This window comes from Spermophilus citellus (genome assembly GCF_964194105.1).
Source record: "Spermophilus citellus genome assembly, chromosome: 1".
Classification (NCBI taxonomy): Eukaryota; Metazoa; Chordata; class Mammalia; order Rodentia; family Sciuridae; genus Spermophilus; species Spermophilus citellus.
This window is the reverse complement of record NC_138182.1, coordinates 12,517,437-12,544,493: the sequence shown is the minus strand read 5'-3', so window position 1 is coordinate 12,544,493 and position 27,057 is coordinate 12,517,437. Positions and strand designations below refer to the sequence as shown.

Below are 27,057 nucleotides of genomic sequence, written 5' to 3'. Positions count from 1 at the left end.
CACTTGCTCCTTGTTATTTCCATCTAAGAATGATTAGGCATCTTCTTTATTTTAAAAAAATCACTCCAATATCATCCACATTTAAATTTTTGAGAGAGCTAGACTTCTAAGCAGACAAATTTAAACAATCTTCACTGGAAATATTTCTACAACATATTATGTACTTCATACCAAAATACATCTATTTCTTACTGTTTCCTCTCTGCTGAGATCTTTTACTTGCAGTGCTGCTTCTACGCGGGCAGTATTTCCAAATGTTTCCAAGCACAGATCTGAGCTCAGTCTATACCACAAGGCTTTGTGAAAGCTGTTTACCAGCTTTAAGTTTTTAAAAACATGATCTTAAACCTATTTCAAAAGTTTATGGGTGTTGTTGAACCTGGCTTACTAAAAATCAAAATCTCTGCTGCCATTTTTTTATGTATTTCCAAGTGGTGCTGTGAATGTGTGTGTGCCACATGTGGTGAATTCTCTCATTACTGGAATCAGATGTTTTTATTGTTTTTAGTGCTAAAAAGTCTATATTTTATGTAAAAATTTACAAAATAATGCTTGAACATGAATACCCATTTTAAAACTGAATCAATCAAGTAAATGTGTGATATAGATGTACTTAAGATATCTGGCACCTGGAAACTGCTCCTGTCTGTGTATAGACTTAGGTGCTAGGATCAACCTTTTTCTTAGGAAAAGCTCTTTCTTCCAACAGCAAGAACATTCCTGCTGACTCAACAATTTTCACAGAGGGAAGGGGAATAGAATCACAAACTAGCAGTCATCCTGTGTCCCTGGACTTAGGGTCCTTCCCTATGTATTTCTGCAGCTTGGACCTCTCTTTTCTACTTTCTGGATTGTTCCATTACAATGGTTAATTGGCTACACAGGCATGCTTGTTGATGGTGAATTTAATCTAATAGCATTTTGTAAAAGGAAATAATCCCTAAAAGCTGTGGTATCATAAAACAAAAACAACAACAACAACAACAACAACAAAACCCTTCTATTTCTGGTTGCTCTGGCTGGAAGGTTGAATATTTTGAGTGTCTGGAGAGGTCAGACTGCTGTCAGGGAAAGTATACCAGCACTTTTCCTGAGCAGGAGCCACCCCCTTCAGTGGAGGCTGATCTCCACCAAACTTAAGATTCACTTCAAATATAGAAAAAGTTCATGTGATCATATGTATTCAAAAGCATTAATTCAAAAGCATTTTAAAAGAATCATCTTAAAAAAGCATAATGGCCCCTTGGACATGGAATGTGTACCTGAATATATTCATGGAAAACTGGAACTTCCAATTATAGACCATGGGGGATAGAAAAGACAACATTCGAAGTTTCACATTATATCAACATTCCAGGAGAAGCTGGCTGCAAAAGGGCGCAGGGGTCCAGGGGACTGCAGTGAAGCTTGGAGACAAATGTTTGGCTTTGCACACAATGTTTCCTTTGTTGGTGCATTACTCACAGGACTCAAATGGGGATTTGCTGCTTTTGTGGTAGCTGTAGGGGCCAAATATTATCTGGAGTCCCAGAAAAAAAGGATAAGAAGCCATCAATGATGATAGTGCCTGGAAACATCTTCGTGATTTCTTAACTCTTATAAAAATAAAATTTTTTCACTGTTGTCTGAGTGTTTGTTCTAAGTAAGAATGAGACTAAGCTTTTTAGATGTCTGTTTATTTGTATATACTAGTAAGGTTTAATAAAGTTAGAAAAACATAAAAAAATAAAAAGAAACATATGATTGAAAGAAATGACATGTTTTTGTTTAAACAAAAATCATTTATAAAGTTATATCTATGAGAAAATCCAATAAGCATTTATCAAGTGCTCAAGATGTTTTACAATGGACACTATACTCAGTACTATGAGCAGAGTACAAGTGAGATATACTTCCAGTCCTCAAAAGGCCAAAACCTCTTGAGATTGTCAACTACTTATGACAAAGGAGGATAATTACTCTCATTCAGCATGTACAAATCTCTACCAGAAGGTTTAGTGTCCAGCTCTACTTAGAAGCAACAAAGGAGATGAGACCAGCAGAGAAACACCACTCTAACATGGCCTTTTATTCATCTTCACCACTGCTCTAGGTGGCAAGGTTATTATGACCCACCCTTAAAAAGAAGACAAGACTTGGGCAAAGAAGCCAAGAAACTTGCTCCAGGTCTCCTCAAAAGGATATGAGCTGTGGACTGAGTACTGAAAAATGAGGAGAGTTCTCTCAAAGAAAAACAGATTGATGAGGGACATGCATGCTGTGTTTGTAATCTGTGTGCTACCAATGGGAAACGATGGGGACACAATTTGGACAGAGGAAGAGTATGGTAAAGTCAAGGTCCACAGTAGGTTTGAGAAAATCAAGTAGTCCTACCTAGCTTCAGTACAGTGTCAACAGAGTGAAGCAGAGGTGAGAATGTAAAATGGGGATGCAAAGAAAATAAATGTCTGAATACAGACACCTAAAAACCCTAGTCACATTCTTACCTAAACGACCTGAGGTAGTAGCATTTAAAAAGGTCTACATTTTAACGAAAATACTCCATTTTAATACTTATGCCTTTGGATTTCCAACAGAAGTTAAAGAGCACCAGGATCAAATAAAAATGTAAAATTTAAAACCCCAAGTCTTTCTTCTAGATACAAATATTTTCAGGGCACATATGTCAGCTTTACTATCTGTCTGATAGAACTATTTTGTTACTAATTCAGAACATATCCAGGAGTAATTACTACAAGGGAAAAGGGAAGAAAGGCTTAGGAACGTTGGCAGCAATTCTGTAAAAATTGGGGCAGTTTAAGAATTTTTTCTCATTTATATTATTAAATCACAGGAGCAGAAACAATAGCTTGGATTTAAGCTGGTACTCAAGCTACTGACATGAGATATTTCCCACAAAGAAATAAAGTGGAAAGAAAAAGAACAATGCTAAAATTTTGGTATATATCCTATATGACTATTTTTATGCTTGTTCATCTTTCCTAGCTGTTTGCCTGTTCATTTCTCTATTTGTATACAAAAATATATATTTTCTTCTAAAAAATAAGGACATATAGGTACAATTTCTTCTTCTTAATCAATTATGTTTACCTTCTTAAGTGAATTCATGTAGACCTACATCATGTTTATTAAGAGTTGCATGAGGGTCTAGGGTTGTAGCTCAGAGGTAGAGTGCTTGCCTAGAATGTGTGAGGTGCTGGGTTCGATCTTCAGCATCACATAAAAATAAATGAATAAAATAAAGGCAGTATGTCCATCCACAACTAAAAATCTTTTTAAAAAAGAAAAAAGATTTTCATAAAATCTAGTGAGATAAGATACTGTGATCTATTTAACTATAAGTAACTAGCTTTTCAAAAAATTAATTTATTATTTATAAGGAAGGTTAAAAACTTCCAGAAAAAAGTAAAAAAAAAAAAACCCAAAATGACAATAATTACTATATGACAATAAGGTATATATAATACATTTCCCATGATCATTATGATACTTTTTTTTAAAGATGCTAACTGTGGTTCATGTTTATAAACCTGAAAAATCAGAAATATTCTATCAAAAATTGAGGTAAAGATCTAGTCTATGGTTCACCTGCTCAATAGGTTATTATAATATTCATTAATAGGCATTAAAATTATATTTATAAAAATTTATTAACCTTCAGGAAATGCTTGTTATTACAGAGAAAAACATATGCTTAAAACTATATAAATATATGTGTCTAGCATGACTATAACTCCATAAAGTACATATAAAGAAAATACTCCTTCAAAGTTCAGCATGGGGGCTGGGGCTGGGGCTGTAGCTCAGCAGTAGAGCAGTTGCCTACCATGTGGGAGGCACTGGGTTTGATCCTCAGGACCACATAAAAATAAATAAATAAAATAAAGGTATTGTGTCCATCTACAACTAAAAATAAATATTTTTAAAAAATTCAGCATGGTCCTCTGTGAAAGGTAAAATTAGGAGTAAACCATTTCTCCTCCTCTTACTCTTTTGCATTTCCCCAAATTTCAATGATGATCATGTATAATATATGTTTATAAATGAAAGAACATCTTTTAAGTATAAAAATAAAGTGCTGTTCTTTCATTTCATCTTCTAAGAATGGTAGCAGATTCATAGAAATCTAGAAGCACTCTCTAAGCCTTATGTCCTTACCAGGGCACACTGTTGTTGAATGGTGACAGCAGCAAGGGCCACCCTGTGGCCCAGGAATCCTGGGAGGCTAACCTAGCAGTCTTCATTCTTTACCTACCTCCTTATGGACCCCTGCTTCAGTGACCTAAATGTGGGGGTAAAGGTTCATTTAGAAGCAACCCAATGGGTGTGTACTGTACTGCTGAACTGGCAAACCTTATAGATACAGCAGAGATAACTACCTTAGTGATAGCAAACTGAGGTTTTATTTCTCATTAAAGTCCCAAATAAACAGAAAGGCAATCAAAAACTGTAGAATCACATAATCAAAGGACTTTAAGAATCCTTCATCAGTTTCAAAGAGACCTACCTGGATCCATCTAAGATTTCTACCTTTTGAATTCTTTGACAGAGACTGCACATCATGGAAGGCTGAAGCCACCTGCTGACATGGGTGTGCTTAAATTCTCATTAATAGTACATCTCTATGGTTTTGGAACTTACTGAGCCTCTTTCTAATATCTATGTCTCTTCTATTCTTCCACTGAAGAAAGAGAAGAAAAAAGTTTAACTGAAGTTACAGAAAACTAAACAGCCATTCTTGATTTTCAGGCAAACTGATAATATTGGTATTTTGATATTTTATTTTCAAATAAAAATATGAGAGTCATTATTATTTATCTATGGCTATTATTTACCTATGAGTACACACTCTGGGCCATTACTTTCATTTTATTTCATTGTTATTCTGAGAGTTCAGCTAGAACAACTCTAAAATCAATCTCCCCAGAAAAGAAATCAGTTTCACAGGTTCAGAAGTGAACTTATTAGGATGGAGCTACAAAAGAGCACAGGTTAAAAATACAGACCCTCATGTCAGATGCAGTGGTGCACACCTGTAATCTTAGCTACTTGAGAGGCTGAAGCAAGAGGATTACAAATTTGAGGCTGATGTCAGCAACTTAGCAAGATATTGTCTCAAAATAAAAAAAAGGCCTGGGTATACAATCAATCAACAAATATATGGAAAAATGTACATCATCTCTAGCAATTAGAGAAATACAAATCAAAACTACTCTAAGATATCATCTTACTCCAGTCAGAATGGCAGTGTTGGCGAGGATATGGGGAAAAGGTACACTCATACACTGCTGGTGGGACTGCAAATTGGTGCAGCCAATATGGAAAGCAGTATGGAGATTCCTTGGAAAACTGGGAATAAAACCACCATTTGACCCAGCTATCCCTCTCCTCGGTCTATACCCAAAAGGACTTAAAAACAGCATTCTACAGGGACATAGCCACATCAATGTTTATAGCAGCACAATTCACAATAGCTAAACTATGGAACCAATCTAGATGCCTTTCAGTAGATGAATGATTAAAAAAATGTGGCATATATTCACAATGGAATATTATTCAGCAATAAAAGAGAATAAAATCATGGCTTTTGCAGGTAAATGGATGGCATTGGAAAAGATAATGTTAATCCCCCCCAAAACAAATGCTGAATGTTTTCTCTGATATAAGGAGACTGACTCATAGTGGGGCAGGGAGGGGAAGCATGGGAGGAATAAATGAACTCTAGATAGGGCAGAGGGGTGGGAGGGGAAGGGAGGGGGCAGGGGGTTAGCAATGATGGTGGAATGTGATGGACAAGTACATGCATGAAGACATGAATTGGTGTGAACATACTTTATATACAGAGATATGAAAAATTGTGCTCTATATGTGTAATAAGAATTGTAATGTATTCCACTGTCATGTATTTAAAAAATAAAATCGATTAAAAAAAAAAGGCCTGGGGATGTAGCTCAGCGGCAGAGCATCCCTCAGTTCAATCCCAAGTACTGCAAAAAAAAAAAAAAAAAAAAAAAAAGAGAGAGAGAGAGAGAGAGAGAGAGAGAGAGAGAGAGAACACGCCCCTCAGGCACACTGACTTCCACCTACTACCAGCTGTGTGATGTGGTAATAATACCGCTTAATCTCTTCATGAATCACTGTTATAGATTGAAATATATCCTCCAAAAAGATCTGGCAAATTCCTAATCCCTGAATGAATGTGGCCATATAAGGAAACAGGGTCTTTGCAGATGTAATCTGTTAACACAAGGTCTCTCTAGTTAGCCTGCTCCAATGTGGCTAGTATTCCTCCTAAGAAGGAAATCCAGAGATAGGAACACAGTTACATGAAGACAGAAGCAGAGACTGGAGGGCATTTGGCCATGAGCCAAAGAATGCCAGAGGCCACCAGAAGCTAGAAGGGACAAGGAAGGATCTTCCTCTAAAGACTTTTGAGGGTGTGGCCCTGCCAACATCTTGATTTCAGGCTGTAAGCCCTCAGCACTATGAATAAATATCTGTTTCTTGAAGTCATGCAGTTCACAGCATTATTGTTATAGAAGTTCTATAAGGAAAATGATACTCTCATTATTATTAAAAGAGCATTTAGAATAATTCGTGCAAAAAAGTAAATACTATGTAAGTTGTTATCTTTCCCCCAATTCCCCATCCCTTAATGGTACCATGTATCAATTCATCTCAAAAATCAGAAACCTAGGGATTGTTTATCTCAGACTACCCACCTCTCTCCGGCTCCTTCCACCCTAACACCCAATCAGGAAATCAAACCCAGTAATTGTGTCTTTCTGATGTCACTTGAATTATCTCTCTTCTTCCTATTTCCTCTTTCGAGGGCTTTGCTGTGCCCCTTCTCAACTCTTGATAGAGCCCCTCAACAGATTCCTTTTTTAGGCACAACTCTACCCCCTAACCTGTCCCTCTCAGCACCACCCCAAACATCCCATACAGAATTAAAATTAACCAGGTTACTCTGCTGGTTCCCAATCTTTTCTTCCTTCTGAAGGACTTGGGGAGATGTTCTGTGCCCACTCCCCATTCCCTCTGAAGTCTGAGGTGAGCAATTTATGTGACTGTTCCCATCTCTCTCCCCACACCATGCAACCTCTGTTTCTCAGGCGTGGAAACAAGTAAGAATTGAAACTCACTTCCGAAAGTCTGCAAGTAACTTGAGCATGTCATCATTCGATAGCTTATTACTGTCTTGCCTGTAGACTGCAGAAAATCTGGCATTTTTATCAAGGTTTCCAGATGCATCTTTAAACAATGTCCTGAAATAGCAAAACAAGATTCCTAAACTGGGTTTCCAAACCATCAAAATAAATTCATCATTTAACTCTGGTCCTCTGCAAAGCCTAATAACTATTCCATTGGCTGTGGTCAACAGAAACCTCATTATCTAAAAATATGGAAAATACTAATGAGGATGAATGTAACTAATTCAATTTACACAGAAAACAGTTCCAGCAGACAGGATTGTGCATAGGAAACAGCACACACATTCAAATGCATAAGAAGTAAAGACCACAGGCAGAGGCCACTGCAGTCCTCTCCAACTGCCCCCAGCTGCCTCCTACTCCTAGCTGGAAGCATGTGGCAGGGACCTGGAATCCCTCTTGAGCTGACCTCCTGCGCACCCTTTCAGTGCTAGATGGCTATGCTTTGTCCAACACCTTTCTTCTGTGTAAGTCTGCTACATGATTTTTCAGACTTAGGCTTGCTTACTCTCAGCTTTACACATTCAGATCCTCTTTGACTTGGATAACAAACCAAATAGGTCTATCTATTTATCTACCTGTCTATCTATTTATGTTATAAAAGTTGTTCTCCTTACCTTGCTGCCCAAGCAAATGGCATTCTATACTGTCCTAGTCTTTGGCATGCCTGCTTGGCATTCTTGAGCACCTTCTGGGCAACCTTGAAGACATCAGAATAAAGCCATGAGATGCTGAATCCTACTGACAGGAGAATTACGATCTAAAGAGCCATCATCACACATTCCTTAAATCAGCTCTCTCTGTAGCATCAGATGCATGGAAAAGCACATCCTGTAGGAATGAATATGGCTTACCCACACTCAGCACAGACTTCTTTTTTTAATATACTCTATGATTTTCAAACAATGTTGAATGATTACTGTTTCCAAAATGCATGTCTTTGGTCTTTGGCAACAAACATGTTATTTCACAGACTTTCATTTGTATTTTTAACTAAGGGCTACTTTATAAGTCCCATGAGTTATTAATAACTACTAAAATATTTGGATTCATGCTGAAATATACTGCATTACCAGAATTAAAGGAGAACATCAACAAACACACTAAACTTTCTCAGATCCTAATGTCCACCAGTTGGAGCAGATTCTCACAATTTAGGGGTTACTTATTAGTAAGACATTATTAGGTACAGACTTAGGCAATGGTTTTCAATTGCTGTGTTTTTGCTTCCTACATTTAAATAACTGCTACTTTTACTAACTAATGATCGATTTTGGTTTGTTGTGAATTGACTGATTAACCCTTGAGTACACAACAGGCATATTTGATTTTCGCCAAAGACATTCATGTCATATATACGGCAGGTCTATAAATGAGATGTTTGATTGATTCAGATAGGGTGGTGAGTTAAAAGAGTCCTTAACATTACTGAGGACATCAAAGTCAAACCAATTTTAGGAAATGTACTCTAGCATCTATGAACCAAAGTAGGTATGTCAAACTGCAGAGTCAGTGTCATTGTTAGAAATGCAATCTCAGGTCCTGCCCCAACCATCCTGGATTAGAACCTCATCCTGAAGAAACCTGCAGTGACCTGTGTGCACCATCAGGTGTGAGAATCACTTGTTAGAATGCTTAGTAATAGAACAATAGAGTTAAGTCACCCTGAACCCAGCTGTATGTCTCCACAGGCCATTAAACCTGTCTGAGCTCACCTGAAAAATAAAGGGCTTGCATGATACTTTCATGATCCGTTCCAGTTATAAAACTTAATGATCCTCCCACAATCATGCTATAGGAAGAACTGCCTGCTTGAGTGAACTGGACTTAAGTCCAGTTAGTTAGTGAGCATATGCAGTCCATGGATAAAAAAAAAAGTCTAACATTCCTGGAGAGTCAGTTTTACTTAAACATTTTAAGATTCAAGATTTTTAGATTCTAATAGTAACATATATTTACATTTATATAGTAAAACAGTGTTTGCATAAAATTTAAAGCTAGAATAAAGCTTTGATAAATTTCACTCTTCCCTGAAGCAAATAAGGCCATCTCCAAACTCCATCTCATTCAAACTCATTCAAACTAACCAAGGGTGCAAAGATTAAAAAAAAAAAACAAAACATATGAAAGAGTGAAAAATAAGATTTTGCCGCTTTGGCTTTCCCCCTACTCCTATCTTTTTTAAACGGTAGATACTACAAAGACTTTTCATATAAACAAAAGTTTATACTAAGTGACATTCTAGACCATCTAGATGAAAAACAGGAAGAGACAAATTTGATAGAAGAAAATAACCTTCTCACTGTATCATCCCCACCAAAACTTCTATGCTGATGTGAGATGGCTGAGTCTTAATTTCTGCTTTAATTTAAGGTAGGAAATGAATCCCTAGACGGGCTTTACATGGCATAAGTAATGAAAAAGCAGACTTCAACAGATGCTCAATGGACATTGGGGAGTGTGCAGAGTAAGGTTTAGCCCAGTGATACTCAATTTTTCACCAACATGCCAAATTTCAAATTGTGCACGTGGCAAGCAGTAGTAACAAGGCTGATGTGTATGGGCTTTGCAAGTATACTGCAACCACAGTTGGAAAGTAGATCTTAACTGAGCCTTCATTGATTATTATTCAAAACATAGAAGAGCTGAAAGAGGTTCTTATCCAAGGTTTAACAGCCTTGTTTTTAAAAAAAATAAAATGGCTTCTCTCCAGGGACCAAACTTTACTCAGCTTTTACCAGCCAAAAAGGCTTAATGTTTGAAGCAATGAGCCTGGTAAATGGGCTTTTAGTTGACTGGGGCCATTATAAATCACGATGCCTTGCATGCTTTCTGTGATTCATGGTGTCTACAGCAATGGCTCATACATTATCTTTTTGATCCTTACCCAGTCCCTGAGAGGAAGGCAGGGGCAAATAGTAACATCATCCTGCACCCACAGATGGGATATCTGGGTGCTAAAGAGGTGATCTGACCAAAGTATGCAGGATAGTTAGGCATTCTGCACCCACCCAGGTCTTCTGACACTTGGAGCCTATTCTTTAATGACCATCCTGCATCTCGGTGGACACATGTGATGTATGATGGCCACAGTGATGAACAGAAGAACTGAATCAACTCGGTAAACCTCAGCTGGACTCCCTAGTGTGTTCATTCTTATTGCAGACCAGTCCTTGTCAGTGTATCTAGGCTCTCTCTCAGATGACTACTTACAGCATCAAAAAATAGAGCTGGGAACAGAGGCACGTGCCCATAACCCCAGCCACGCAGGAGACTGAGGCAGGAGGATCATTAGTTCAAGGTGAGCCTGGACAACATGGTGAGGCATCATTTCAAAAAATAAAGTAACTAAAAGTATTGTAAAACTAGTAAGGGCAGCAATACTCAACAGCTTATTTTAACCTGGTGGCACAATGTGCTACAAAGTGATAGGAACACGTTAGCCACTATAGCTGTGGGACATTAAACAGGTAACCACAGCTTTGCAGGCCTTAGTTTTCTGAAGAATGAAAGGAGATCTTATATAAGATGGTTTCTAACATTTAACAATGCTGTGGATGTCCATTCATAGGCACTTCCCAAGTAACAAACATCTCTTTGAAAATACAACAAATATATATATATATCTTTGATGTTTCCCTAAGGTCCTATCACTTCTGTCACAATGACCTTGAGCCTCTAACAAAAAACAAGTGAACCTGAACCACTGGCACCACTGGCCAGACCATCTGAGCCAAGGCCATCTCCAAACTCCAGTCTCATTCAAGTATAAGTGGACTAGTACAATTCCAGAACCCACAAGACATATCAACAAGTGGAATGAACTCTGTTTGGCTATTATACAAAGACATATCAACAAATGGAATGAACTCTGTTTGGCTATAATACAAGTACCTTCTAATGATAGAAAGTTTACAATCAAGCTGGCACTTCCTTTGTGAACTACTTTAGGACATAAGAATAGACTAGTCAAACAAAGTATTTTATTTACATGCTGAACTACTAGCATTAAAAATTGGACACATAGGGTTGGGGTTATAATCAGTCGCAAAGTGCGAGTTTAGTATGTATGAGGCCCTGGGTTCAATCCCTACCACCAAAAAATAAAAAGTAAAAAAAAAAGGAACACATAAAGTTAGAGAATAAATATATGCAGTATTCTACATGTTTTAGACTATAAGTATGGCTTACCTTTTGTTTTATTAAAAATCTAATATTTTGATTACAGTAGATGGGGTAGAGAGAGAAGATGGGAGGGGAGGGGAGGGGAAGGGGGATAGTAGAAGATAGGAAAGGTAACAGAATACAACAGTCACTAGTATGGCAGTATGTAAAAATGTGGATGTGTAACTGATGTGATTCTGCAATCTGTATACAGGGTAAAAATGGGAGTTCATAACCCACTTGAATCAAATGTATGAAATATGATATGTCAAGAGCTATGTAATGTTTTGAACAACTAATAATAATAAAAAAAGAATATAAAAAAAGACCTTAAAAATCTAATATTTTTTGAAATAAAGTCCTTTTCTCAGATTGCTTTTTATCTTCATAAAACATGAAAGTCATTCATACCTTAGAAGAGTCTGAACTTTTCATATATGGCTCAGCACAATGTGTGATGCTCCCCTGAAGGACTTTTTCAATTCTGGCCACAAGAAATATGTCTGGATGAGGGCATGTGACTGAAAATATCCCCTAGGAAAAAAACAGTTTTCCTCAGTAAGTAGAATTCACAGCTGCATTAAACAATATCATGACCATTAAAGCAGCAAAGCACAGTGAAACGGTACAAGTTGTAGGGGGCATCAGTGTCCAGGTGATAATCAGTAGGTGATCATCTGTTCAAAACGTCTGTATGACAGGGGAGGCAGCTATAAAAAAGCTCAGAAAAAGAAATGAGAAACTAAAACCACTTCTCCCTCCATTTGCTTTTGCTGTCTAATTACATATTCTATCCATATAATTAACAGTCCAAGCTACCTCATTTGTGCATTACAAGGTTTCACTTTGGCATTTTCAATGTTTTTGTATATCATGTGCAAAATAATTCTGAGCATATGAGTGCTGGGCCCTTGTTCCCCACCTGCTTTGGATACTGCATGGCAGCTGCATGAAGGACGTCCTGAAAGGCAGGTGGACTCTGGCTGCCATTCATCAGAGGTGGGGATGTGGGAACCAGCATCTGCCGCACTGAGCAATGATTCAGGTCCACGTGGAAATCAGCAGAAATCTTTCTGTTGTACTTTATGTCAAACAGGGACAGGGTAACAAAAAAAGGCTCTACCTGAACAAAACAGAACAATCCAGATAATCATTGAGGTTCAAACGGTGGGAGAAAAAGAACACTGCTGTCAAAGAAGAAATTATGAGATCTATTTATGATTGTTGCCATAAATTACTACTATAGATAAACAGCCTTGTTTTTTGTCAGAGAATTAGGTTACAAAACACTTTAGGAAACAAAACAATTATTTTAACTTTCTGTGTTTTGCTACTTAATGTATCCACCACAGAAAACAGACAGTTGCTCTGCCTTAAGCATCTAAGATGAAATCTGCCTGCTTGAGCACTGAGCATACTACCATCCTTATCCTTTGTCACAAACATCCTGTCCCTGTAGGCTGCACAGCCCTCCAAAAGCATCTCATCTGCACATTGCACCTCTAGGACTTCACATCCAGGCTGCACTGTCCTGGGAAACCTGTCATATCTGAAATCTTTGAACATTAAAAAGATCTTTAATTTTAAAAAGGAAAATTACATTTGTAGTGGGTCCTTCTTCATTTTCAGCAACACAGCATTGCAGATTGAAAGATAAATCATTGCACTTGACAAGAATTCTTTTGCCAAACTTCTCTTCAAATGGCTTTACTTCTGGTTCAGCTGATGGGAAGTCAAGCTTCTTTAAAAGAAAATGTAAATATATAAATGCATTATTATCCTACTTTAAAAATCCATTATAAATGTATCCAAACAAAACTGCCTAAAAATATGGAAAAGTTATATACACTCATTTATTAACAACAGTGTTACAAAAAAAAAAAAAAAAATATATATATATATATATATATATATATATATATACCTTCAAATGTGTATACACACCCACACACAAATAAAATGGGAATATTAATCAGTCATTAAAATGAAGAAAATTCTGACAATATGGATGGACCTTGAAAATACAGTGTTAAGTGAAAGAAGCAAGACACAAAGGACAAATACTGTATGATTCCACTCTTATGAGATTCCTAAAATAGACAACTTCATAAACACAAGTAGTAGAACAGAGGTTACCAGGGGCCTGGGAGAAGGAGGAATGGGGAATTACCATCTGACAGAGTGTTTCAGTGTAGGAAGATGAAGAAACTCCAGAAATGGATGGAGACATGGTTGCACAACAATGAGAATGTATTTAATGCCACTAAACTATATACTTAAAAATGGTAAATTTTATGTTACATATATATTATATCACAATACACAAAAATTGTCCAAAGTTATTGTGGAGGTGGGAGTGGGAGGGAGGTTAGGAGGTTCATGAAGAAACAGAAAAATACTTATTCAAGTTAAATAGAAGTTTTATTAAAAAAAAAAACCAAAAAACCACAAATGAAGAGGGAAAATACCCAGGTTGAAATAGAGCAGAACCTTTGTCCCTTCTGGATAGCTCTCTGTGGTGCTCACTATCCCGGGCAGCCCTGAAGGTCCTTACCACATGTGTTTGGATTTCACTAAGACACAGATGTGCATCACAGCACTGTCAGGTTTGTATCTGGGACTGAGTCAGGCTGCTCAGGAGTTACCACTGTCTCCTGGTGTCTGCAGTGATACTTGCTATTTTCTAATGGTTACCTTAACAGGCAAATTATATGATCTTTGTGGACTTAAGAATGTCTTCAGCTAAATCTCAATATTCAACAATCTACTGAATATCAAACATTCACAATAATTATGCTATGATGATGAGAACACAGGTCATTTTAATTTTTCTTCTTTTCTCCAAATTTTCTACATTGTTACACTGCTTACCAACCCAAATAAATGAAGGAAACAAACAAGCATCAAAAATTTTCTCCTCCCCATCCACTTAGTTTTAAATCTTAAATATTAAAATGGTTCTTACCTGGGCATCTGGGTCTAAGTAAAAAAGTTTAACTCTGCTTTCACTTTTCAGTTTGATTTCTGCTTCTCTGGTACTCTGATAACAAGATAAATTTAAAAAAAATTAAACAATATCCAGAAGTATCCAAAAGTGTTTGAAAGCTTCCCCATCATTTAGATTCAGGCTGTTAGACAACCATACCCCACCTCTGAGAGAAAGCTGCATGTCAACAACAGATACACTAAGATGCAAACGGCATATGATGCAAATGCTGGGGGGCTGGGGGTGGAGGTCATATGTGAACCCTGACCTTATGAGGCCAGCAACCAACTGTGGAGTCAAAAGCAATCCAAAGAAAGTGCAAGAGAATAATTAAGCATCAAATTGTTAAGAAAGGCTGCAGATTTCTGGGATGGGTTTTGAACAAAGGCACAGAATTTAGATAGCTAGGGGAAAAACATGGACATTCCAGGCTGACTGCACAGACAGATGGACAGACAATGAGGATGGAAATAAACCCGGGCAATAGACAGGATTGAATAGGTTCCAGTCTAAGACTGAGGATACAAAAAGAGAAAGAAGAAAAGGAAGGAATATATTTTGAGTGGTAGAAGAAAATCATGATAGGTTTTGAAGGATAAGATGCAGATTCATTCATTCAATATCCATTGAGCACCTATTTACTATGTGCCAGATGCTGGGGACAGAAACATGAATGAACAAAGTTCCTACTCAGAAGGAGCACCAGTGGGGAGACAATAGATAAAGGAGTGAGAATGACAAAAGAAAGCATAAGATACGGTGGGCGCTCACCTGGACTAGGAGTGGCAGTCAGAAAGGACCTCCCACAGAAGGAGACCCCTCCTGAAGGACAAGCACATTTGGCCAGGAAAGGAAAGGAGAACATTCCAAGAGGAGGTACTACAGGTGCACAGGGACAAGTCACAAATGGTCAAGTTCTTCATAATAACTGAATGGTTGGGCATGGTGGGGAAAAGGAAAGAGAAATGAATCTGGGACTTGTTTGCTAAAGAAAATGGATTTCATTTAGAATTCAAAATATCCCATGACAATTTAACAAGAATAAAATAATGACTTTTGCATTTTAGAATCCTTACTTGAGTAGGTCTGGAGCAATATCCCATGACAATTTAACAAGAATAAAATAATGACTTTTGCATTTTAGAATCCTTACTTGAGTAGGTCTGGGCTAGCAGGCCCCCAGGAACTTTCCTGGATTGTCACAATAGCCTCCTAGTCTTACACAACAATGCCTATAACAAATCCCATGTTTTTACCTTGGGTAGCCTGCTGAATGGTGATGCCACAAACTGAGAGAAAATTCAGGCAAAAGAGCAAGTTTGTGGAAAAGGTGATTAAAAAAATGGAGCATGCCTGCAGGGTTTTCAAGTGGAAACATACAGTAGACATGGGACTTAAGCACAAGGCAGAGAACAAAGCTAGAGTTACAGACTCAGAGACATCAGCATGCAGGTGGAAAGGAAGTCTGGGGGGGCGGGGATGATACTGCCAGGGGCTCCGACACTGAAGGGATGGCAGAAGATAAACCATTAAGGGAAACAGACCTATGGAGATGTGAGATGTGGGATAAAACAGATGAGACTTCCAAAGAGATTCACATGATAGAAGTCATCTCTAACCTTGCTTTTTATCAGGCTCGGAACCTCTAATCCATAGCCTATTCTTGGCAGCCATGGCTTTCTATTACTCTCAATCTCCATAATAACTTCTGTGGAGTGAGAAGAGATTGTCCTCTCCCATCCATTACTTTCCTGAGTCACCTCTCAGCACTTGGTAATGGGGCAATGACAGCTATAGCGGGGAAGATGTCCTATCCTCTCTGCTGGTAGCTGAGCAAAGTTGATTATTATATTTCTAATCAAGTCTATTGAGAAATTAAACATCAATCTTGATTTTCTCAGCTCTAAAATTGCTTTAATAGATCCTTAGCAATGACCCAAACTGTCATAACTATACTTAATTAACTCTCTATGTCCAAATGAAATGGCTACTAGAATACTAAGAAACTGGTTCTAGTTCTAATTCAGTTGTTAACCAAGCCCTGCAAGCTAATGAGACTCTCTAGATTGTTTTCATTTCTAAATAAAAAGGTTGAATGAAAAGATGGCTCAAGTCTCTTGGCCCAGCAAAGTTTATTCTGAGGCTCTCTGAAGGAACATGAAGGCTTCTGGAGGACAAGGGCATTCCTACAAATGTCCTGCTCATGTTTTCAGGGTACAGCATGGGGCTGGTGTAGCCCCTTCCATACAGGAGATGAGATTGCTTCGTCTTGCTTATAACTTTTCCTAATTTTTCACACAGAAAGAACCAGAACATACACAAGGGGAATCTACTGAACTGAACCAAAGAACTTGCTTTACATTGTACTATGTTTCCTAATAAGACCATCAGTACTAGGTGCTGCAAGCTACCAGTGTATTCTACTTCTGAATCCTCTGCTTGAGTTCTTCGACAAAGGCAAAGACTATGATCTCAGATGCTACCATGGAACAATGGGTTCTTAATGCAGATGCAATTCCTGGTGCCTTTATGACAGATGCTCCTTGTATCAAGTTGACTGTGCTAGTTTAGGAGATGAGAAATTAATAAAGTAAGAAAAACTGCTATGGGCTCCATAGAATTAGAGGACAAGTAGGGATGCAGGCACCTACAAGAAACAGCAGCAGCAGCAACAACAAAACAACTAGTAGCCAAAATAGACACATAACATCCTAATGTTGCCACTAACATCCAATGAATTCATAGTCTTCATCAGAAACATGCCTTCTTGGGAAAGAAGGGACAGCTTTAGATGAATAATAAACTAAAAGCTCAATCTACTTTACATACATAGTTCTGCTGTGGGCTAGATAAAAAGCAAATTCAGCTTCTTTTAATGTTCCTTCCATCCCTCCCAAGGCTAAAGATGATGCATTGAACAGAGAAGAAGCCCAATAGGGGCTGAAGGAATTACCAAGGGAAGGAAGCATTTACTACAATTTAAAAATTCAGAAAAGATGTCTGCTAAACTGTCTGGGTTCTGACAAGTTCTGCTAGTTTGGCACTATGGCCCTTACTCAACCCCAGTGAGACTATCAAGTTTGAGACACCATTCTCTTTTATTTAACTGTGGAAGATTTAACTGGAAACATAAGTTCATTCACTTAAAAAGAATTTAAGGATATAGGAAGAATAATTTTGGATTAAGAAAACTCTGCCTCTCTTTCAGAACCACAAGGGGAGACTAAATTAAGAGTGAGCTACTGTTCTTTTGAGTATAAAAAAAACTCAAAAACAGGAAAACATAAGGGCAAGCATGAGGGTTTTCTTCAAACTATTTTTTACAAAATACAGTATATGTTTCTGAAGATGAATGCAAACAGAGAGAAATTAAACAACTACTGGTGGGGTTTACAAACTGATCATGTTACCCCCTGATTTTCTAGGGAAGAAACCAATTGACTAACCATACAGTTTGTAAATGTAATGTAAATATTTAGAAGACTGATGCTATACATTCTATTATCCCCTGAAAACCTAAGTCCATTTCATTCGTGCCATATGCAGAAGGCCCCTCCACAATATTCTAGAGTGGGACATGGGTTATTTTTGCATTAAAACAACTTCCTGACAACCATATCCTGTTTGGCTATGTCTCAGTCACAATGGAAAACAAAAGCCGGGGCAACAGAATGAGTGAGGCAGAAAAGAGAAGCTGACCAGAGAGACACTGCCACTAAATTACACCTTCAGTCACCTTTAGCCTTCTTCCCTTATCTAGGGCTTTCTCTGAAATCATACTTAACTGTGGCCCTGCCTCCTCCTGACCCTTTCTAGCATTTTCCTTCCTTGATACTGACCTTTTTACCCCTTCATCCCCTGACTGAACTCTCCCTCTGTGCACAGCTGTGTGTCTCCTGCTCTCTAGCCCCTCACACCCCATACACACTTAAATCTCTGATTCTGTAGCCATGGAATCCATTGTTCCTAAAACAGGATGACCATCATCAGTCAACTCTTCTGCTTTCCCAACAGATGCAAATGATCTTCATCCCAGGAACACCATAGGGAGATGATAAACATCCAGGTTTTGGGTTCTGAGGGACCAAGCACAGGTTTCTAATTGGTGCCTGGGCCCCTCATGCCAGGCCATTAAAGGCACAGGTGACAGATATCTCTTCCTACACTCCTGATGGCGGCAAGCTAGGTCAATGACAATACACCTTAATTTTCTTCTTTCAATTTCCCTTCAAAAATATTACCTTCTGCCCTTTACTACTTTCTTAAATAAAAATATTTTAAAACCGCTGGGAGCTAGGGGGAAACACACAATAAAGACAGTACCCTGCTTCATTTGTCAGGCTTTGATCATAACCCAAAGTAAGGAATATATCATACATTACAATGCATGCGCCCCCCCTCTCTCTTTGCACATATAGATAATAGATAACAGTGTCTATAATAATTAATGACAGTGTAGTTTATATTCTCTATTCAATTCTATTTAATTTTTTAAAAAAATGTTAGTCACATAAGATTGGGCCTGACACAACTAGTACAAACTGAATGGTTCTAAGCATAGGAAGGTCTAGAACAGCCAAAAGAAATCTATGGTGATGATCAAAATAATGACTATCAGTTGGCAAGGGGTGCAAGAAAGTCTTCTGGGATGCTATAAATGTTTTCTATATTATTCTGGAAAGTGGTTATATCTGTGTACAAATGTGAATTCCATCAAGCTGTATACTCCATACTTGAGTATCTTACTTTATTTAAGTTTCACCTCAGTCAAAAACAAATAAAAATTAAAACAAAAAGAAAGAAACGGGGGCTGGGGCTGTAGCTCAGTGGTAGAGCGTTTGCCTAGCACATGTCAGGCACTGGATTCAATCCTCAGCACCACATAAAAATAAATACATAAAATAAAGTTAATGTGCCCATCTATACTTTTTTTTTTTAAGTAAGAAATAGGGGCTAAAATCAACTAAATTGATTTAACCAACAAAAATGGCTTCAGTTAACTCGGTGGTAAGACATAGTTTGAAAATAATGTTAAAAGTTAATTTTTTTAAAACAATATAAGAATATATACAAGTGTGTGCATTTCTATAACTTTCCCTTGGTCTTAGGATCAAGCAAAGCTGAATTTTGTTGCCCCAGTAGTAAGAGAAGAAAAGACAGCATAACTCCTTTATGTCTTCATAGGAAAATATACAGATTTCTAATCATTCATCATTAGCCTCAAATAATAAATGTGTTTAGAGAAAAAGACTTTCATTCTGCTTCCCAGCAAGCATATAAAGCTATTTTATGAATTCTAGATTATAACACATATATTAACTGCTTTCAACAACTAAAACCCAAACAGGGTTTGCTTTGAGAAATTCTGAACACCCCAAAACAGGGAAACAAATCCAGAAATAAAATAGCAAATCTCAGTGCAAACTATGATCCTCAGAAGTTCCTAACATAATGGGGTGGAGAGCACAGTTCAGTAATACAGCACTTGCCTGGCATACACAGAGCCCTGGGTTTGATCCCTGGTACCGACGGGAAAAAAAAAGGAAGTTCCTAACATGAAAACACAAACATATAAGCCAAAACTCTTCCCAGACTAGGAGGAGTTATATGGTGGCTCTAAAGTTAGTTTTAATAGGCAGGTGCTAAAAAGATTCAGTGGAAACAGCCAAGTTCTGAAGAAAAATAATGTTCTCAAGTCCTAGCCAGGGAAGGAGATTTATATTTGAGAACAGCCATGTTGTCTTGAAATAAAGGTCAATGGTGAATGTCTGTCTATTTATAATCCTATATAGATAAACCATGTTTCTATTATAGTGTTTAAGATGTGGGTGTGTAGGGCTACCATTTCACTATATTATTAAAAAAAAAGAATAGAAAGTAAGGGCGAGAACATACAGGGCTAGAGAAGACAAAGACAGTTCTCTCATTTAAAAAAGAATCATTCATACACAGGACACAAGTACAAGGATATTCATTGCAGCATTGTTCATAGCAGAAAAATGGCAATAACAGAAGAGCTAAAATAAAATGTTTAAACAGTACAATAAAGGGGATGAATCAGATCATATACCAGAGAGGATGGATCTCAAAAAAAAAAAAAAAAGGCTGAACTAAAAAGCAAGTACAGAATAAAACTCATAGTAATTAGCATTTATGTAACATTTTTAATCATATGAAACAATCATATAAAACATTAGGATAAATATATATGTAAAGACATAACAGTGAGTGTCTATTGCTGGGGTTGTAGGGAAAAAGAAAATGGGAATAAGGACAGTGTTTAAAAAGAACTTCAACTGTAACTAATGTTTTATTTCTTCTAAAACTACACTAAAGACAATATAGTAACAGAGGGGAATCTGGGTGGTGGTGGTGGTACGGTAGTTTGTTTTCCTTTGTGCTTTTCAGTAATTTTTGAGATTCTCAAAATCACAATTTTTTCATTGACAGTGACCCCAGAAAAATTTCTATAACTTAGGCAACACCTCTTTAGGCTAAAGGAGAGATTAGCATGTCCACCCTCTAGAATTGTGTCTATTAATGTGAATAGAGGAAGCACAGGTGTGAACACAATAAGTACCAGATTATTATGAGAACACGCATCTGTGCACCCTGGTTATTGCTTCAGTAGGTGTGCTGCAGTATTAGGTACTATGAGGTAAAAACACTTAAAGAATAATGAAAAGAAAGTACTTTGCAGGGTACCCTCTGGAAAACAGACTGCCTTACTCAAGCCTGGAATGTATCCCACATCACCCCATATTCAGGTCAGACAGTGGCAGAGATTATAATGTTAACTGCCATTATTTCATGAGATCCCATTCTGGATAAACCCACAAAATAAAAAGCATATCAGTAGTGTTCAATGAAAAGCAGAAAACTTAAGATGATGTTACCTTTGCAAGTTCAGGCAGGTAGCTGTCTAAACCAGAACCAGAACCTTCCAATTTGCATTGTTCATCATCTGAAATGGCAAAACAGACTACCAGAGTTATTTGTAATTGAAAATATCTTATTTAAAGCAGGAAGAGGAAGACTGTTTCTTTTATATAACTTTGAGATTCTCAAAGTTACATGGTGGTTCATAATTCTGGTTGCATATTACAAACACTTAGGAGATTTTAAAATTGCTGGTGCCCAGGCCCAGTGGTGAGTCAGAGCACTGAATAGTTGGAACAGGCTAATTAGAACTGATGCCAAGTGTGAACAGACCCATGGCTATCCCAATTAGGATCTTTAGTGGGACCAAAGAAACATCATTTAAAAAAAAAATCTCCCAACCATTTCTAGGGGACAGTAGGGCTAGGAATCATCTAAGAGCTTAAGATATAACATGAATTATCAAAATCACTACCAGATTTTTCCCATCAATTTAATCTGAGATACCTAGCGATTCTAACTTTGTCTTGAAAATTCCAAGGATATTAATGACAACAATAACTTTCAACATTTTAAGTGTAGATTCAACACAAGGGACTTGAGATACATTGTTAAATTTACTCTTCCAATCTAATCAGTAAGCTTCATTTGTATTCTCCCCTTACAGGTAAGTAAAATGAAGATAAGAAAACATAACAAGTATATCCAAGGTCACACATTAAAATATTGGTATTGCTGGGACTCAGGTCCAGGTCTTTTTCTGTACCTCCAAAGCTGTGGTTCTTCTACTATACAATTTCCATACATAAAATTTCAGAGTAGTAAACTTTAATGTGGCAAAATCTTTGCTGACAAGCTACCTGTTCAAGGCTCACCTCTGTCCTACCTTCATATACCTGTGCAATATTTCTCCTTACATCCACCTGGTTAAAAAAAAAAAAAAAAAAAAAGATACACATAGAGTGTGTGTACCAGTGGAAAGACAGACCCGCCTACCTTCATGAGAGTCTCCATTTCGCTTTTCTTGCATTGCAGCTTCAAAGTTGAGCTGGAGAATCTTATTTAGAATTGTGATCCATTCTTCCATTTCTACTTCACTGTCTGCTGCCAAAAGATAACTACTTTTGTCTTGCATCTTAAGCTCAAAAGCAAAACGTCTGACTTTGTTGTTCTGAAATGGAAAAAGGATAAAGAGACACATTTGAAACTATCTTAAAATAATATCTGTCTCATCTGCTGATGGGTGCTGATTGGTATTTCATACAACTATTTAAAACTATAAACTCTTCCCCATCACAGTGCAATCTCCCTGATTTATTTTCTCCATACCTTTACTTTTCCATCTGACTCATTACATTTCTTACATGTTTATCTTATTTCCTGTCTGTCCCCCAATGGAATGGAAGCTCCTCAAGGGCAACAATTCCCATTCTTTTTAAAGTTCAATGCTATGGTCTTAATATTTACAACAATATCTGGTGGATAATTGGCACTTGAAAAATATTTGTTGAACAAATGAAAATTCATGTAAAAAACTCATATTTAATTAGCTCCTATTTTTTAAAAGAAAATGAAGTATGTGGTATTACATTTTTTTAAATTTTTTTTATTGGTTGTTCACAACATTACAAAGCTCTTGACATATCATATTTCATACATTAGATTTAAGTGGGTTATGAACCCCCAATTTTACCCCAAATGCAGATTGCAGAATCACGTCGGTTACACATCCACAATTTTACTAATAGGGCATTATGTAAAATTGTGGTATTACATTTTTAAAAGCTAAAATTCAGCTAAACAGCTATTAATATGTTTGACTGGCTTATCTGGACCTTTCTCATCATTTATGATTACCAAAGGTCTATAGCCTTGCCTCACATCTCTGGGTGTCATGCCCATAAGACGGTGAATTACAGTAGTCCATCAAAGAATACAGGCTGCATTACACCAGGATTTGTAGGCCTTGGTACTACTGACATTTGGGTGGAAATTCTTTGTTGCAAGGGGCTGTCTGCACATTCTATGATTTTTTAGTGACCTCCCTGGCCTTGACCCACCAAATATCAAGAGCATAGTCCTGAGTTGTGACCATCAAAAATGTCTCCAGACATACTCTGGAGGGCAAATATACTCTGGAGGGCAAAATCATGCCAGGTTGATGGCACTAGACAGTTCAGCTCTGAGGAACATGGTACAAGCCACAGACTCAGCTGGGCACAGTGGCAAATGCCTGTAATCCCAGCAATTCAGGAGGCTGAGGCAGGAGGATTGCAAGTTCAAAGCCAGTCTCAGCAAAAGTGAGGTGCTAAGCAACTCAGTGAGACCCTGCCTCTAAATAAAATACAAAATAGGGCTGGGGATGTGGTTCACTGGTCAAGTGCCCCTGAATTCAATTCCTCGTACCCTCAAAAAAAAAAAAAAATCACAAACTCCCCCCAAATCTGAGCCGGGCAGAATAACACCCCATACCCACGAAAACTCTAGTTGGTATCCACAGTCTGGTTGTAAAGTGTCAGTCACTTAATTTAGTTGCTGGGCCTCAGCATAGATCTCAGGCACCAGGTGACCCTGCCAAAGGTCCCTCTGTTTTCTGCAGCACAGTTCATAGAAATGTGAAGCCAACGATGCTCTTGGCAAAGTCTAACAAACTACTCTACACAGACTGTCTCTGTGGGCTCAGTAATTAGCACTTTGGATCTCACTTAAACATCAAGGCAATAATCAAGGAAGGAGTCAAGGCTGGGAATGGAATAGGTTTTCGCTCCCCACTCTCCTGCTCCTCACATATGATTCAGAAAATAAAATGTGAAAAATAGGGGAAAATTATTAGAACTTGATCAAAGATATTTCTCTTTCTGAGCCCAGTTTCTTCATTTGCAATATAAATGTAATTCACTTAAAGAGTTCTTTAGAGTTTTTTTAGGCTTTTAGGGTTTAAGATTCTAAACAGTCTTTCTTTCAGATCTATCTAAACTATGTTTAGGCATTCCTTTCAAATCACCACACTAACCAACTAATTTTTTATAGCATTCAAATATAATCTTTTTAAAAACACTTAAATCATGACTTTGATGCTTAGTATACAGACATGCACAAAAACAAATTAATCTTTTGAAGACTTAGATACAATTCACTAAATGAAAAATACCATCAGCCACATCTGAGAACAGAACTTAAAGGAAGAGACCTCCACTGCAGTCAGATCCTCAGATTATGAAATGCACGAGAGGCCCAACAGCAGCTCATGGCTGCTGTTTCTAAAAACATCTGTGTACTCTGCGAAAGACATGCAACAAAACTCTCTAATAAGACAAAAATAATTACTTCCTGTTCAAAATGAGTTGCTTTAGTTTTGCTTTAAACTTTTTTAAGTCAATGCCAGAAAATTCAGCTAAACAAGAAACTTAAAGGTCTCTCAACTTGAGAATACAAATGCAACTCCTGCTTGGGAATCACTCACAAGAAATTAATCAATCAATAATTCGATGGTATGACTTCTTTCCCATTGTCCATAAAACCACTTGATACAATTCAGATGTTTACAGTGGCACTTTCATCTGACCTTGAGCTTCAAGCTGAGAAACACCTATGTGCTGATTAGCTGTTGATGGAAACTAATTTTTCCATCAACATGAACACAGAGTAGTACTGTAGTCTGGATCTAGGGTCAAATACACTTTCGTGTATTCTACTATATTGTGCGGAGGCAAAGGGCTGGGTGTTGTTGCTACACAGAAGTTTTATTAGTATCCAATAATTAAAGATGCCAAGATTTAACTACAATAATCTATTTCTATTGTTTTGAAATGCCAGACAATGTAGCAGCACTGAGCCAGTAGCATCACCTGGGGAGGACTTTGGTTTGTCATGGTCTTCAGCATTCCCTGACACTTTACAACCAGACCTCTTCAGTCACTTAATTTAGTTGCTGGGCCTCTGAAGACATCTGATTTTGAAACTACGTTCTACTTCTGGTCAAAATGCAATAACAAGAGAGAGGGGTGGGAAAAGGAGCACTGGTCTCGGCGAGGGCAGGCAGCCGCGGGGTCGCGGTGTTGGGAGAAATGACAGCAGAAGAAAAGCCAGCAGAGACCCAAGAGGCCTAAGCGCGCGGTCCGGAGGAAGGAGAGTTTTACAGAATCCTTCTGTCTTCAGGACGCTAGACATCCTGGATCCATGACAAGATCAATTATCAGCAGAGAAAACAGCCACCACTGAGCTTCTGAATGCTGTCCAACTCTCCTTGATCCCCAGTTCTTCTCACCTCCCCATTTCTTACCAACTCCTCAGTGAAGGAAGTTTCTTTTGGATTCTCTTGAGGAACAAGAGAACTCAGATCTTATATGATAGATCCATTATGAGACATGCCCACTTCTCCAAAATCAAAAGATCTGAATTCCTTATCTAACACTCCAACCAGGCTGCTCTCATATCTCCAACTTTTCTTTATAGTAGGACATTCCCCCAACAAGGTTCTAGGGGCTATTTAGGAGTTATTAGGGCTGGCTTCCAGTACCTTGACAAAGTTCTAATCCCTTATCTAGTTTTATATTCTGTTCGCTTTCTCATTCATCCATGGTTCAACAACAGCAAGATCTGCTTCCAAGAAAACATTCCTGATTCCTATGGGTTCTTATTGATCAGGTCCCTTGGTGAATAACCCATCTCTTCTCTTAGAAGGGCCAGCATTTTTCCAGTTGGATCCTGCTGAGAATCAATCCTGGTTATTGTTCTAGTGGCCAGCAGGGAAGGTGAGAGCGGATTTCGAGAAGACATTGTCTTGTAAGAGATTTGTCACCATTTAAATCTCTTAATATACCTTAGGCAGAGCAGTCTACTCTATTCTAGAAAGGATTACTAGAATACTTTTCTGTACTCTAGGCAGAGAGGGATCAGGGGAATCTGATGATTCAGTGTTTCCAGGTATACACTCAGATGTTTTTATTCCAAGTCTCAGGATCCCATTGTTTCCTCTTAAGACTTTGACTTTGGGAGATAACTTCATTGAAACCTGCGGTTACAGGTGTTTAATTCCCTAGCCTTCCCTCTCCACAAATCGGGGAAACCTTAAGTTAAGGGCCCCTCCCAGCTCTCCCGTGAGCGCGACAGCCAGACCGAGGGAATCAGAGGTGGCACAGGACCGCGGCGCGGAACTACCGCTCCCACCAGTGCTGACAGCTGAGGTTTCTTGCACCAGCTACCGGGGGCGTGGCTATCAGAGGGCAAGTAAAATTCGCTGAGGATTCTCAGCCCCAAGCTCTACAAACTTAGGGTCTGAGGGAATGGCAAACTGGAAGAGTGTGCCCAGTCGTCCATGAAAACAGGGCTCCCGGGAGCAGCAGACCGGACCGAGCGTGTAGCCAGTATTGTGGTGAGCGGCACCCGTGAGAGGGGCCTAGCTAGAGGAAAAGCGGGAAGTGACTAGACACAAGAGGAGGCCCTAGGCACTCAGGATTGGAGACTCGCCCAGTCTGGGAGGAGCTGCTGCACAGTGATTGGTTCCCGCGTATTGACAGGAGAAACTTGACCTGGTGGGCACAGTGCCACTTACTGGAAGAGAAGTTAATCAAACTCTAAGACTGCATTTATTAGTTTTTTTTTTCTTTTTTCTTTTCTCTTTTTTTTGATTTGGGTTTTTCTTTCATTTTCATTTTTCTTTCTTGTTTTTTTAAATTTTTTTTTACAATTTTTTTTAAAATTTTTTTTCTTCTAATTTTAATTTTAATTTTTTTATTATTTTTTAAAAACTTTTTTTATTTCCTATTTTTTACTTCTTTTATCTTTTCATTTCTTTTCAATTATCTTATCCCC

General features: G+C 38.0%; 1 protein-coding gene across 20 annotated transcripts in view; it reads right to left on the bottom strand.

Moving 5' to 3' along the window:
- The window catches only part of DOCK9 (dedicator of cytokinesis 9), a 285,485-nt gene that overhangs the window by 97,053 nt on the left and 161,375 nt on the right, over positions 1-27,057 (bottom strand). For all 20 annotated transcript variants that reach the window (XR_014021587.1, XR_014021588.1, XM_081290940.1 and 17 more), the window contains exons 8-15: positions 22,240-22,414; positions 21,261-21,328; positions 14,344-14,418; positions 12,979-13,119; positions 12,301-12,501; positions 11,790-11,912; positions 7,832-7,914; positions 7,146-7,268 (exon numbers count right to left, since the gene is read on the bottom strand). Coding sequence is in view for 18 of the 20 variants with exons in the window: in XM_081290940.1 (XP_081147066.1) it covers positions 7,146-7,268; positions 7,832-7,914; positions 11,790-11,912; positions 12,301-12,501; positions 12,979-13,119; positions 14,344-14,418; positions 21,261-21,328; positions 22,240-22,414 (989 nt within the window). In the remaining 2 variants the exon portion in view is untranslated. The remainder of the gene's footprint in view (positions 1-7,145; positions 7,269-7,831; positions 7,915-11,789; positions 11,913-12,300; positions 12,502-12,978; positions 13,120-14,343; positions 14,419-21,260; positions 21,329-22,239; positions 22,415-27,057) is intronic.